This window comes from Polypterus senegalus, chromosome 13, assembly GCF_016835505.1.
Source record: "Polypterus senegalus isolate Bchr_013 chromosome 13, ASM1683550v1, whole genome shotgun sequence".
Lineage (NCBI taxonomy): Eukaryota > Metazoa > Chordata > Cladistia > Polypteriformes > Polypteridae > Polypterus > Polypterus senegalus.
Window position 1 is genome coordinate 155,051,843 of NC_053166.1, and position 15,710 is coordinate 155,067,552.

Sequence of the window (15,710 nt, forward strand, 5' to 3'; positions counted from 1 at the left end):
CAGCATTAGTTGCATTTAATTTCATCAGGTAAAGCCCATGCAAATGAAACATTGATAGAAACAACCAATATATCAAATCTACTCTCTCTCTCTCTCTCTCTCTCTCTCTATATATATATATATATATATATATATCCTAAGCCTAAAAGTGCAACGATTTTATGTCACTTTTTTTGGCACGCTTTAGATCAGGCTTATTTTAAAACCTACATATATATGTTTGGTATCATTCTTTTCAGAATTTATCGAACTTTAATGTGATGTTGTTAGATTCTCAGATTCTTATTCCGTTTTTAAATTATATACTAAAATATCAAAAAAGTCGTGCATCGAGCATAGTGGACCTCAGTTTAACAGGAATACTCCAATCGGTAAGAGAGTAAATATTTTATTCTCACTTCATGATTTTTACTCTTTTAAATAATAATTAATTTTTCATGATTTCGTGATTTTGACTCAGATAAATAAAAATATTTATTTTGTACATTTACACATTTTACTAATATTCTGGCCACAACTCGGGGTTGACCCCGCTAGTACCAATATAAAACATACAACAATAATTATCAGTTCCCAACAGCCTGCAATACACACTAGACATATTCAGCATATTGGCATAATCTAGGTAGTTTGGTTAAGATATAACTCAAATCCACATTGTCCTGCATCCCCGTGAATTAATAAGTACAAATCATAAATGTATCTCCTGTAGCCGTGGTGTCTTAACTCTTTTAGGGCTGATGTCGACTTTTGTCAACAAGAGGGGTTGAGGTTGGTGATCAACTGTAAACGGTGACAAAACCCACCATTATGTTTTAGTTTGACTCTCTTTGCTAGAAGAAAAGTTAGCTTGGTTGGTCTGACTGAGATTCCCTGTGCTTGCATGAGTAGTGAAGAGCAAACAACAGCAAAAATGGTATCGTCATTTGGCAAGAGAACAAAATGAAAATACTCAGTGGATGACGTTTTGTAAATTAAAGAGAACAAAATGAAAATACTCAGTGGATGACGTTTTGTAAATTATCACTGAATTGGACTCTGACTTGTTGGACTCCAATTTTGATGCAAGTGATCTGGAGATGGAGATCAAAAATGAAAGTGAGGTATCCGCATCAGCTGACCGGTCCCCAGCTGATTGTGGTGCTCAGCACATACCTGTAGCTGATACACCTATGGCAACGTTTGCCTGGGTAGACCGTCACTTATAGGGTAGACTGGGTAGACCGTCTTGTTTATTGACAAGAGGTACAAACCAGATTGCATTGCACTGCGACTGTGACTTCCGCTACCACCCCTGCCATGCAAAGTCAACTTGGCAGCCAGCCATGAGTGGCTCAAGCCACAAGAAACAGCAAACTGGTGGCCATTGCACACAGCAACAGACATTTTATATTGATTTACATGTGAAACTGTTGCTTTGTGTGCTTTTCAGAAAACTGCATTTCTTGGAAAAAAATATTCAGCCCTCAAAGAGTTAAGAGTCAGCTCGATAATTTCTTTCATTCCACTTAAGCCGATGTCACATTGCACAACTTTTCTTGTAGGACATGTGATTTTTGCCAATGGTAGTGGCTGATCGAATTGATTCATCACATCAGATCACGTGACTGAAAATCACAGCACATGTCACATTTACCAACTAGGTGCTGATCTTCCAGCGCTGTCATCCTCGCCTCTTTTTCTGACAGCCAATAGCTTTTTGCCTGACAGAACAGCACTTCACAAAGGGTTAACAGATGCAGCGACTACAACAGCAATCTCTGCCCTTTAATTATTTTTTTCCGTTCTATCATGGTATGTAAAATCAGACAGGTCAGCTTATCCTCTGTTTGTGTGGCTCAAAACACACATAGTCTTTACCTCGCTACTACATTCTAAGCAATGTACTTCCGGATGAGTATTCATTGGTTCATCTGGTTGTCATTTCTCTTGCGTACACAGCCCTCCCTTTCCGACTAATGAGAATATCAAACAGGTTTGATTTTATCCTATCTAGTCACAGATTAGTTGGTCTCTGTCTTTAGGCACATTACACTAGGAATTGTCTTCACAGGAGTGCGCCGACGACCGGGTAAGATTATGTAAATGAAGACTAAGACTGAAAATTGCTGGAAAAGTCATCTTAAAACTGAGTGAAGAGATGTAATTCACAGCTGGGGTGCCATTACGGCAATGTGATTAGCATTGCTACCCAACTCCTGGCTGGCCTGGGAATGCCTCGGGGTCCTCCAAGAGGAGCTGGAGGAGGTGGCTGGGGAAAGTGAGGTCTGGGCTTCCCTGCTTAGGCTGCTGCCCCCGCGACCCGACCTTGGATAAGCGGTGGATAATGGATGGATGGACCCAACAGATGCAGTGCCCTGGATTTGATTTACTTGCTCTATAGTCGTCTATGTAGAGTTTTCATGTTCTCCCTGTGTCTGTATGTTTTTTTTGTTTTTTTTTTTCTATGGGTACATCGATTTTACTCCCACATCCTCAAAGATGTCTAGATTAGGTTAATTGTCAACTTCAGACTGGTCCTATATGAGTATGAGTATGAGTGCATATGAATCAGCCACATGAGTGATTGTCACTAGTGCAGTTTCCAGACTCAGAACTCCACAATACTGAATTAGATTAAGTAGGGTCTGAGATTGCTATCTTATGATTAGAACACTTTTTATGTTTCTTCTACTCGCAGCCAGACTGAATTCAAATTAAATTTGTAAATGCAAAATCTGTTCTGGTAGTGTTGATTGAGGTGTCGTTTAAATGCATCCCCCTCTTTGTCCCATGCACTTAACAGTGTTCTTCCTCCCTTATAATTAACCTGACCCTAACGTGTTTATGCCTTCTCCTGTTTCACTCGTACTGTATTTGAGAAGAACGGTGTGGCAGAAATGTGTTCTCGGGATCCCCCAAACACTTTGATTACAGTAAACGTATTTAGAGGGACAATACAAACAAGTTGGTGTTTTTTTACAAACTTGCGTTAAAGAAAGTATACGCTTAGAGAAGTCAGCATTAAAAATATATGTGTTTTTCAGGTAGCATCTGAAATCCTTCTGGCGTAATTGTTCATAAAACAATAGGAAATGAGTAGCACTTAAAAAATCCACAGAAACACCAACAGCATCCGCTCAGGGCTTTAGGCATTTAAGTTGTCCATTGAATGGGAATAAGCAAAATAAGGAGGTGAGTAACAGACAAATAAATTAAGCCTGTGCATAGCTGGGAAAAAAAGTCAGCCATCAGAATATTCTTCTAAAAAAAGATGTCACAGGGTCACGAAAGAAAGAGTGAAAGGTGTGTGGTGAGTTTAGAAGGGGAAGGCAAGCGAATATCATGTCTGAAATGAATATTTGGAGTCTTGATTATTTTACCTGGAGCAGCGGAGGCTAATACTGTTGTCAACTTTGTAAGACGGCAGAACTAACAGAGGCTTTGTGTTTGCATATAATCAGGTTTCTCACGGGACCGACAAACCTGAAAGATCCAGAAGCAAAATTTAGGTTTCCAAAAATCTATGTGAACACAGAGAATGGTTATGAGGAGCTCCACTTGATTGTCTACAAGGTGAGTGACCATTACATGTACATTAAGTTTGAGCGAGACTGTGACTTTAAAATGAGTTCAGCAAGAACACAGGGACACAGTTGGAAACTTGTTAAGGGTAAATTTCGCACAAATATTGGGAGGTTTTTCTTCACACAGAATCTGTGGTTGACACATGGAACAAGTTTCCAAGGTCCATCAGGTTTTAGTTTAGGTAGCGACTTTCACAGCTCCATCTTAGAGTACTTTACAGAATTAAGCAGAGTTCTGCACAAAGCAATATGTGGAGTGTAATACTATTGTATAATAGTGCAATGTAGAGATTCTGGGTAGAGCCCATGGATGTCAAGATGCTGAATTAGTCTAAAAATGCAATTAACAGAGAGTGCATTGCGGTCACTTGGCTGTAAGGACTGAAAAACGACATAGCAGGATGCCTGATTGCAAATCAGTCGCCTTTAAAAGAATTAAAAAGGTCAGGAGCTCTGGAAATTCTTCACTTTTAACTCTTTGAACCTGGCAGGCTGATTTTTGGGCCACCAGAATAGCAGTATATACCTGATATAGCCCACCTATCTACAGTCATAGCCCCGCTTGGCTTGAATAATGGCCTGCGCATATCTGTTACGCTTACGCCATTCTGCTCTCTAAATCTTGCAGTCTGCTGCCATAGAGACATATTCCTTAAAGGATACTGTACCTCTCTGCCATCATAACTATGTTAGACTATGCACATAATATACCTCTTACTAGTTATGCTGTTACACTACTAATGCTAGTTACACTGCTGTTCGTTTGGGTGCAGGTCAGCTTTGTTTTTTCTCATAGGTTTTGATGAAGAAAACTGAAAAGATTTCAGCTGTACTTTAGCATGAGGGCAACCTAAAACAATAGTTTCTTAGAGTGCGCGGAGATGTATGAAGCAGGCAAACAGAGCTTTTGCCCTTCTTCTCCATTCCTCCCTGAGTTCGCCTTAGGACACATCTGCGTTACTGTGTGACAGGTGTACCACCCCAGTCAAAATCCATGGAGCGGGCTGCTCTTGCGCCCGAGGAAGTTCATGTGATTAACGCCAGAAACGAGTGCCCTGCAGGGAAGGGGAGACAAGTGCTGATTGATTGGAAGATATTGAAAATCATGTGACGTGTTCTTGTTCATTGCTAAAAATCATTCTGAAGCACATCACTCAATAGTGCAGCTTTGGAATTAGGGCCGAACAGTGGACCGTAGAAATTGATGAGCACTCCGAGACTGAAAGTGATACAGCTTGTTCTATAGTATCAATCTGTTGTTATAACATCGTGACTTATCATCATAGATTAAAATTTGACTTTTATAAACCAAAATTTTTGGTGTATAAAATTATTGAAAATGGCTGTAGAGGAGGCTATGGTTATAGTGTCATAACTCTGGGGAAGACCGAGTTCAAAGGGTTAATATGTTGTATTGATTTTAAGTACTATTTTACGATGAATAAATTAGAAACATGATGCAGTACTACAACTTATTCACATCAGATCAGCTTTGAAGTTTATGACTAAAGTAGTCTCAAAGACAGACCGAGATAGGAATTAGTGAGTTTGGACAATGAAGAGATGAATGGATAAATAATTAAAGACACCGCTATCAGCCCAGTAATTTCTTCCCCATTCGGGTGGTGATTAAATGTCTGTGACATGCGGCTTCTTCATTTACCTGCTGTTGTTCATAGAGAGCTATTTATGAATACACAAATGTACTGCACTGGGTTGGCATCCCCTCCAGAGTGGGTACCTGCTGCTGGGTTAGGCCTGGCTCCTTATGACTTTGACTATAAAAACAGCAAGCTTATTAAGGGATGAATATTAAAAAGACTGCTTGACTTGAGCTGCATCTGATGTTATTGAAAACATTTAGAAAATTTGAAATATTAAGAGCACATATATTGATGTATGTGTGAAACTAATTTCCATTATTATTTTTAAAAAAATGAATACTTAAAATAGTTGCTTTTAATATAAAAACAATAGAATGAATATTTTGCCATTTCAGAAATTATACCCGCAATATTTGTTCTTTTGAGATGTACTGTACATATGTATCCTGATATGTCTTCCTTATTTGCCTGAACAAGTTTTAGCGTGCACACCGTATATAATTTCTGTGACTCATTAATACTCCGTCTCCCATGTCTCTTCCAGGCAATGAGCGCTGCTGTGTGTTTTATGATCAACGGTAAGTTTACACAACAGGTGTTAATATTTTATCAGCTGCCACATCGAAACAGAAGCTGTGGGTGTGCCATCGCACTCAGTTTACCTCCAGAGGTGTTGACTTCTTTTTAATTTTGCCCAGCTTCCACATCAGGTATCATAAGAACACATCTTTTTTGGCAGATGATAGGGGATTTATATCTGAAAATGGCGAAGATTGTGCAGGTCATGTTGTCTACTGTTGATGCAAACAACTTGGATGATTTTCTCTAAAACAGAAAAAGGCTACAAACTCTGGTTGTTCCTGATCATTGCAGAGAATCAGTTACACATCACCTAACAGAATAATGTAGTGTAGGGGTGCAGTCCCGGGTCTCCGTGACCCATTACATTATTGTGTGTCCACTGGTGCTTTAAGTTACTAGTCTCCATCTTCATTGAGTCCCCATATCTCTTCACATATTCAGTATATGTAAGTAATGGGCTCTTGGTTTCTATGACTTAACACGTTACAGAGTTTTTAAAAATAAAAAAAAAAAAAGTGTGATACAACAACCCCCCAAGGTGACGTTTCATATTATTGTTTTGTAAAATTATAGGGCATCCAGTCACAGTGGCCCCTCACGTTATTAAGTTGTATAGAATCCTCATTTTTAGTGACTTTTTACATCAAAAAGTATTCAAATTTGGTTCTATCCACAGTCTTTGATCCGTCATGTTATTTTTGAAATGCCAAAGGATGGCCACTTCCTGTTAACTTTTCAAAATACAATGCCGAGAAGCAAAAGGCCTTAAGTGCCTTTGACTCTTCACATTACTTGAATATAAAAGTACAAAGCTGTTCAGTCCCGGTGACACTTAAAAGTTTTTTTTAGCAACACCCAAACCCAACCCCATGTGACCCGTCATATAACTGAGATAAAGACTCCTAGTCCTTTTGACAATTCACATTAAAAAGGATGGAAGAAGTGTTGTCCTGCCCAAGATTCTCTGAGACCTTTTGCATTATTAGTCTGCAGATATTGGGTCCTTAATCATTTAGAATCTTCATCTTATTTTACTATACGAGTACAGCACCCCAGCTCCTGGGACCCTTCATATTACTTGTCCAAAGAAGCATTTGGTGGATTTATCCTGTGAGACTTCACATTATTGACACAGAGACTCCCAGTTCATGTGACCCTTCACCATTCCAAAGTATACAAGTGTGGTCACACTCCAGGGTCCTCTGTAACCTTTTGTATTATTAGTCGATAGATACAGTAATGAGCCTTGGTATTTTTGACTCTTCACATTCTATGACCATACTGTGCTAAGTACTGTGCCTCAGTTCAGGTGACTCTTCATGTTACTGGTCCATAAGCAAAGGATGCTTGGGCTGTGTGAGACACCATATTATTAAAATATAGAAATAGAGGACTGCCCAGTTCCTATGACCGTTTTCCTGAAGAGTGTATGAAAGTGAATTCTCTCCCCTCACATTCCATCTGTCTCTTCACATTACAGAGTCCCTCCTGGTAGGACCCACTTCTGCCCTGTTGAGAGACTAAGTGTCATCATTCTCTGTTTTAGCCACAGCCGAGCTGACGCGGGAGTTCTGTGAGCAGCTTGACAACCTGGTTGGGCCCCGACTTACCCTGCTGGCCTCTGATATCTGTGAGCATCACAACATCAACAGGAGGACACCTGGGTCAGTGTCTCTTACAATTTTTTTTTATTGTAGCTTCCCCATTGCTTTAGGTATCCATTCTACAAGTGGTTCACTGAAGTATTTGTTCTTGTATTTTCATCTGCATATAAGGAACGCCACGAACAAAAGAAGACCATTCTGTCCATCAAGCTTGGGTGGTTAGTTGCCCCAGTGTCTTTTTAAATGTTGTCAGGGTTACTACCTTAACACGTGACTTGGTAGTTTGTTCTAGATTCCCATGATCCTTTGTGTGAGGAAGTGCTTCCTGGATTCCCTGTGAGAGCAATTCTCTTTCATCTCCACTAAGTGTCCGAAAATCTATTTTTTAATTAAACCCTTCTGCTGGATCAGATCAACTGATCCTTTCAAGAACATAGATGACCTGAATTAAGTCAATATGGAGAGAGCTAATGGGTTGAATTCCCTTAGTCTGTCAGAGGAAGACATGTGCTTTAGTTTAAGTCAGTTCTGACAAGAACCAGCCATTCAACTCAATAAACATCATCAACCCCACCTAATTTATCCAAAATAATATCGACTTGAGTTTTGAAGGTCGCTAAAGTCCTACTATTTGCTAACGTGTTACATATATCTCTGGTTTACTGTGGGAAGTAAATCTTTATTAGAAAGTTTATGAAAAATGTCCCCTTATCAAATTTCCATTTTGTATTTTTGTTGAAGAAATTGCTTTGAAGTAACTGCCCAGATTCACTTTACTAATTCCCTTCACAATTTTAAATACTGTAATTATGAATCTCTTAATCTCCATTTGCTTAAACTGAGAAGATTCAACACCTTCAGTTGTTCCTCCTCACTCTCTACCCTCAGTTTGTGAATCAGCCTAGTTGCTCTTTTCTGGGCTTTCTGTTACTGCTGTTGTGTCTCCTTATTTTTTATTTGAACCCCTAAGCTCCACATAGTTTTCCATGTGAAGTTTCACTAGTGTGTCATATACCAGGGGTCGCCAACTCCAGTCCTGGAAGACCACCATGGCTGCAGGTTTTTATTCTAACCCTTTTTTTAATGAGTGCCCTGTTTGTGCTGCTAATTAACCTCTTGTGAATTTATTTTAATTGACTTCTCTTTTAAGATTTGTTCCTCTGAATTGCTTCATTCCTTTCCTTAAATGGCACCCAAAGAGAAATGAAATGTGAAGTGAGGGAGCCAAGAGAAGACCAACTAAGTCAGGGCTTCAAACTCCAACCAATTTCACTCCAACCTATTGCTTAATTAGGCTATGATTGTTGTCGTTAATTAATCCCAATTTTTTATTTCTGTGGCTAGTTGTTGCTGTCATGGTGGATTAGCAGGCATTTACAAAACTGTTGATTTTCTCTTTTCTAGCATTGATAAAATGTTTTGTGGACCTGAGCAGATCGACATTCCTGAGACCTTCACCTTTCTTTATTTTCAGATATTGTATGATGGACACCAGTTGGTTTGGCGCATTTTGTATCTCATTATTGTTTGGCTGCTAAGTAAGGGAAAAGAAACAATTAAGGGGTCGGAGTCAATTCAAATTAGTTCAAAAGAAGTTAATTAGGAGCAAAAACAGGTCAATAATGAAGAAGTTGGTTAGAATGAAAACCTGCAGCCACAGTGGTCCTCCAGGACTGGAGCTGGCGACTCCTGTCATATACCATAGTTCATAATCTTCCTGAGTTGTATCTCACAAATCAGGGATTAGATAGATAGATAGATAGATAGATAGATAGATAGATAGATAGATAGATAGATAGATAGATAGATAGATAGATAGATAGATAGATAGATAGATAGATAGATAGATAGATAGATAGATAGATAGATAGATAGATAGATAGATATACATACATACATACATACATACATACATTATTAATCCCAAGGGGAAATTCACATAATCCAGCAGCAGTATACTGATACAAAGAAACAATATTAAATGAAATAGTAATAAAAATGAAAAAAATTCAAATAAAATTAATGTTAGCATTTACTCCTCCGGGTGGAATTGAAGAGTCGCATAGTGTGGGGGAGGAACGATCTCCTCAGTCTGTCAGTGGAGCAGGACGGTGACAAAAGTCTGTCACTGAAGCTACTCCTCTGCCTGGAGATGATCCTGTTCAGTGGATGCAGTGGATTCTTCATGATTGACAGGAGTTTGCTTAGTGCCCGTCGCTCTGCCACATATGTTAAACTGTCCAACTTTAATCCTACAATGGAGCCTGCCTTCTTAACAAGTTTGTCCAGGCGTGAGGCGTCTTTCATCTTTATGCTGCCACCCCAGCACACCACCGCGTAGAAGAGGGCACTCGCCACAACCGTCTGGTAGAACATCTGCAGCATCTTACTGCAGATGTTGAAGGATGCCAACCTTCTCAGAAAGTATATTCTGCTCTGAGCTTTCTTACATAGAGCATCAGTATTGGCAGTCCAGTCCAATTTGTTATCCAGCTGCACTCCCAGATATTTATAGGTATGCACCCTCTGCACAGTCACCTCTGATGATCACAGGGTCCATGAGGGGCCTGGGCCTCCTAAAATCCACCACCAGCTCCTTGGTCTTATATAAACCTAGCATCAGTTAGCTTTTCCATGGATTTCTCTTTCAGTAAACACTGAAATGATTCCATCTAAGTTTCATTTTTACAGCAGATCTGCAGTAGCACAGCAAGAGAAAATGGGCTCTGCTTGGCTGAACTAACTAGACTGAGGCTACGTCCACACTACTTCAGTTTCATTTAAAAATGGCATCTCTAAAACGAAAGCGATCACTGTCCACACTAGCTTTGTCATCTCATTTACCAAAGTATCTCTGTCCACGCTCGAATGTCAATAGACGTTCGCCAACAGTGGATGTGCACGCATTGGTAGAAATGTCCTTGAAAGGATGGTAACAAGATGTATTGCAAAACTGTAACAACTGGTAAATTATTTGAGCTTATGCTTGTATGCAGCATTCAAACTGTACAAAAAAGCAATTTAGATGTCAGCAGCCATACCCACCTGCACTTCAGTACAGGACATCCACCTAAAACTAAGTTTGTACTTGGATAGGAGACCGTTTAGGAGAAGCTTGGTTTGCTGCTGGATGGGGTGTTACCCTGTGGTCTGAATGTGGACCACAATGCAGTGCTGTAAAGATGTCATCGTCCTTTGGATAAGACTTAAAACCGAGGTCCTGACTCTCCATAGTCATTAAAGATAACTGAGCATCTTACAAAAAGTGTAGGGTTTATCCCAATGTCCTGGCCCATCACAGCCTCGTCCATTATGCCCCCCTAATCATCCCCGGTCCCCAACTGTCTCTCTCAATCCCTTCACCGCCTAATACTAATGGATGGTGAGCATACTGGTATAATAATGGCTGCCTTCGCATCATCTGGGTGGGTGCTACACATTAGTGTGTTACTCTCTGTCTGTATATCACATTGAGTAGTGAGAAAAGCTTTATATAAATGTAATAAATTATTATTATTATACAGGAAAACAATACAACAGGCTCCATAAAAAGCAACTCCTATTTGTCTACTACATTGGAGTATTGTTTTCTTCTGTGATAGTGACCCGTCTGGGAATTAGACGACATAATGAGCAGTATCCAATCAGGGAACTGTCACATAATCATCCATCCATCCAACCATTTTCCAACCCGCTGAATCCGAACACAGGGTCACGGGGGTCTGCTGGAGCCAATCCCAGCCAACACAGGGCACAAGGCAGGAACCAATCCTGGGCAGGGTACCAACCCACCGCAGGTCACATAATCAGTACAAATAAATAAGAGTGTCATTAGAGACTGCATTTTTAAAACTTTACTTTTCCGCATTGCAACGCCAAGCCGTTGCTTTCAGAAGCGTTTTCAAAAGCCTCAGTGTTCAGGGCTTAAAAAACACTGGGGTAGTGCATTTGTAAATGAAAACATAGTGTGAATGTAGCCTAATAAATTCCTGTGCTTATAAACACATATGTAGATACATTATGAGGGCCACAAGCCACTGAGTAAAGTAGTAATTGACAAAGAGGCACCATTTTGGTGAAAAGGTTATGTTGGTGTGTATAAGAGCTAGTCAGTCTGGTTGAAGTGCGCATGTTTCTTTAATAATTACACTACGTTGATTGACTGGTAAAAGAAAAAAAAAATGATATTGTAAAATAAAATTCCTAACGTGTTCACGTTCATAAAATGTGGGTGAAAATGTCTGAAACCCAATGGTAACAGGAAGAGTGTGGCTTGTAGTAAACTCGCTCCTACTTTGTACGTTACCGTCCCCCTCGCACTAAAGGTATCCTCGTCCTTGACATTTCCCTTCCCCTTCATACAGGACTTCACATGTCCCCTCCAAGAATAAGCCTGGCCCCAGCTAAGGTCACCTAAGCCCAAACTGACCTGAAACCATCAAACTGTTTTTCAATCCCACCAGGTCTGTGTTTGGGAAGCCAGGCTTTGCAAAAGTGGGTGAAACTGCCGCCATGGCTTTTTGAGTCTTGAGTCTTAGTGAAGTGCTGGGTAGGAACATGCAGTGTCCCCATGGGATTCTTTGAGGGGTCAGACAAGAGGAAGGTGTGTGAAAATCACAGGGCAGCAGACCAACAGCAATGAGGCCACACTTCAGATCTCAAGATTCTGTAATTTGAGTACCTTCCTTGGGTGGACGGATGGGCGTCTCGGGCTGAATAAGTAATGTCACCTAAGGCCCCTTTTGTGTGCTATACAGATCAGTGGGACGGTGCAGCCTGGGCCCCAGTGCCATGTATTAGTTCCAGCTGACTGATTTATTAATGGCTTTGTGTCTCTCGCTAAAATGAGAGGCGCGGCTCATCTTACTGATTAACTCGCACTCAAATTTTAATGCTGGCTGACGTTGATGAGCCCCTCCGTGGGGGAGGTGACACGTGCCTTATCTTTTGTTCAGTTCTATCAATTTATTTATGGACCCAGTTTAATTTTTGTTTGTTTTTGTTTTCTTCTTTTTTTTTTTTATTCCTCCCATCAGGCTAGAAAAGGAGCCCCATTTTAAATTCATCTACTTCAACCATATGAACCTGGCAGAGAAAAGTACCATCCACATGCGCAAGACGGCCAGCGTCTCACTGACTTCTGTTCACCCGGATCTGATGAAGATCCTCGGAGATATTAACAGCGACTTCTCCAGGTCAGCATTCTTCTTGCTGTTGATCCATATTATGATGATTTTTAATAGGCTACCACACCTCACACCTTCCTCAATCAAGACAAACCTGTGCCTGCCAAAACCACCACAGAGCGAGTTACACTGCTGCTCTGTATCCCATGAAGCACTTCAATTTTTTAACACTGTTGAAGAGCACAACTTCCCTTGCTAACATGGTATAAAATACAAGCCTGATGGTGCAGTGGATGAGCATTGTTGCCTCACTGATTCAGTGCCCTGGGTTCAAGTCCAGCACTCAGTGTTGTATCTGTGTGGAGTCTGCCTGTTCTTCTGTGAGTATGTGTAGATGTTCCTCTAGTTCCCCAAACCCATACACATGCACTTTATATTGACTGGTATTTCCATATTGGCACTCTGTGAGTGTGTGGACAAATGAGCCTTTTAATGGACTGACACCCCATCTGATGCTGCTAGGTTAACCTCCACAGGTTTGAGAGTGTTAGAAGATGAATTAGAGTGGTGAGCTGGGCCATTTGGACATCACTCTTCTGGGCATTTAAAGTTTGTAGCGTTTAGGGAGGCAATAACTGTTACCCTGGGCTTGTCTTCTGACCTGTTTGACTGATAACCCCATCTGGGGATGGTTGTTGCACCCATATCTGTTGTTCCTGAAGAGTAACAGTGGTGTTTGCAGATTCACTCTGCACCTGCATGGGTTTTTCTTCGGGGTTCCCTTTCCATGTCCAAAAATGTGCAGGTTTGGTTGTTTTGTGATTCAGATTGGGACCCTGTATGGGTGGGAGTGAGTTGGCCCTGTGATAGACCAGCATTCTGTTCCCTGCACATAGTGATGTCACAAGACCCTGTGACCCTGATTTGGATGGAGCGATTTGAGAAGGATAACCAATCCCCCCCCAATATTGGTAAGAGGCCATATCACATACAATTGTTTTGGTTGGTCCTAATTGATTTGTCGTGAACTCGCACCATGAAGAATCTCAGATCGGAGATTTGTGCTGTAGTAGTTAATGCCAGTGGCCAGTTAGGAACCATGCAACATCTGGCTGAGATGAAGTCTTCCTAAATGGAAAGCTGCTGTAGTCAGCTGTGCAGAGACCATTGCTGAACTCTGCAAGTGGGTGTGCTTCCTGGTGGCATCAGCAGGTCTTGCTCTCTTTCAGCCCTTTCACCTTTACTACACAGCGTCACCACTACACTCCACCCATCCACAGTGCAAATCTTTGTACTCAGATGCTTCATGATGCGAGTCCACAGCAGTCCACTTGGTGTTGAGGAGGGGATATACTCGAACTTTTGGTGGGATGGAAGCACTGCTAGGGTTGTCACCTGTGGTACACGCACAAGACCAGTGCACCAGTGGGGACAAGTTCTGCTGAGACGTTAAACCTCAACATTGATGAGCAAACAACTCTAGAGGTGGACCATAGAGGAAGAATGATGAGGGAAGCAGAGCAGTGATGTCTCTCCTGTTGGACAAGAAGACACTTGGTGTCTCTTGGTGCTGATGCCAGTCAATATTGGTAAAGGCTGATGGCAGTCAGTGTTACACCACGGGTGGAAAAACAACAAAGTCGAACCCAAATGTGCAAAGAGTGGTTAGTTTGTTAGCCATTTATGCAGGGGCACATATGCACTCACAGTGACAGAGGTGGTTGGCACTGGCACCTGTTTAATGTTACCATCCACATTTTTGAAGTTTATTGTAGAGCTGCATGTGCTTTGATGAATAGTTAGGGACAATTAACAGACAGACTGGCACATACAGATACATTCGCTGGGGGTCCTGCACCCCTAAACCCTGCGAATCGTCAGGGTTAACTAATTATTAGCATTCTGGTAAAACATTTTTTTTTTATTAATTCAGTACTGATAGAATAAATTTTACCTGGTGAATCAGATAACCAGTATGTCGCCTACTCCAATACTGACTGGGCTTAATTTGGAAGGTGGCTTATTCAGCCCAGAAACAACTAGAAAGTGTCTACATAGAGATGGTCTTCTCTGTCTTCACTCATCACTGCTACACTACATATTTTTCTTTTCTTTATTCTTACTCATCTTACCAGGGTTGATGATGACGAGGAAATAATTGTCAAGACGATGACCGATTACTGGGTGGTTGGAAAGAAGTCTGATCAAAGAGAACTGTACGTTATTCTGAATCAGAAGAACGCCAACTTGATCGAAGTAAACGGTAAGCAGCCAGTCCGTCAGACCGCACAGTATTTTCATTTCCCATCAGCCTGAGCACATCCCCAGATCAGCTCTTATTCTGAATGCAGACTTGTGTGCCAGCCAAATACTGGCAGGCCAGACACATCAGGAAATCAACACCAGTGTTTGACACGGCAGGCATAGCCAGCGCACAGTTTATTGTCCGGGCCATTCTATTATTTGGCTGCAAAACTTTAAATAGAGGAAGTCACCTCTGCATCTTTAGGTTATAAAGAGATGGAGGGCATGACCAGTAATTGTTTAATAAATTCTTTTAAACATTGTGCAGCATAATGTTGGAGGCACCTGGGCTTCAGTTTTTCTACTAATATTAGTGTTTAGCAAGGGTGTCCCGGTCATGCAGTCATCACCTCACAGATCCAGAATCCTGGGTTCAGACTCCACACCCTGATGGTGTCTGCCTGGAGTTTCTGTGTATATCCTGTGCCTGCATGGATAATGCATAATAATAAAAAAAAAAAGGGGTTTGCAAATTGGATCCATTGTGTGTTGTCAAATGGACCCTGCAGTGGACTGGCACTCCATTTAAGGTGCCCAATGATGCCAGGTTAGGCTCCAGCCACTCTCGTCCCCTGAACTGAATTAAACCTTTCCAGAATGTAGCATTTATTTTAGCTGTTCAAGCATCCCTCACATACAGTTAGCTCCATAAGTATTTTGGACAGTAATATCATTTTCATAATTTGCACCACCACAATGCATTTGAAATGAAGCAATCAAGATGTGATTAAAGTGTACACTTACAGTTTTAATTTAAGGTGCTTTACAGAAATATTGTTTGAGCCATTTAGAAAAGGCCGCCATTTTTATACATGGTTCCCCCATTTTGAGGGGATCAAAACATATTTGGACAAACAAACATCATCATAAATATAACAATCATTTTGAATACTCGGTTGAAAATCCTTTGCAGTTGATGACTGC

At 41.0% G+C, this 15,710-nt stretch overlaps 2 protein-coding genes across 3 annotated transcripts in view; one reads left to right on the forward strand and one right to left on the reverse strand.

Annotated features, from left to right (window-relative positions):
- ccz1 (CCZ1 homolog, vacuolar protein trafficking and biogenesis associated) overlaps positions 1–15,710 on the forward strand; it is a 52,161-nt gene that overhangs the window by 33,722 nt on the left and 2,729 nt on the right. For both annotated transcript variants that reach the window (XM_039773880.1, XM_039773881.1), the window contains 5 exons: positions 3,444–3,555; positions 5,715–5,748; positions 7,299–7,416; positions 12,393–12,551; positions 14,618–14,745. In XM_039773880.1, the coding sequence (XP_039629814.1) occupies positions 3,444–3,555; positions 5,715–5,748; positions 7,299–7,416; positions 12,393–12,551; positions 14,618–14,745 (551 nt within the window). The remainder of the gene's footprint in view (positions 1–3,443; positions 3,556–5,714; positions 5,749–7,298; positions 7,417–12,392; positions 12,552–14,617; positions 14,746–15,710) is intronic.
- The window catches only part of rsph10b (radial spoke head 10 homolog B), a 59,499-nt gene that overhangs the window by 6,898 nt on the left and 36,891 nt on the right, over positions 1–15,710 (reverse strand). The gene's annotated exons all lie outside the window — the stretch shown is intronic.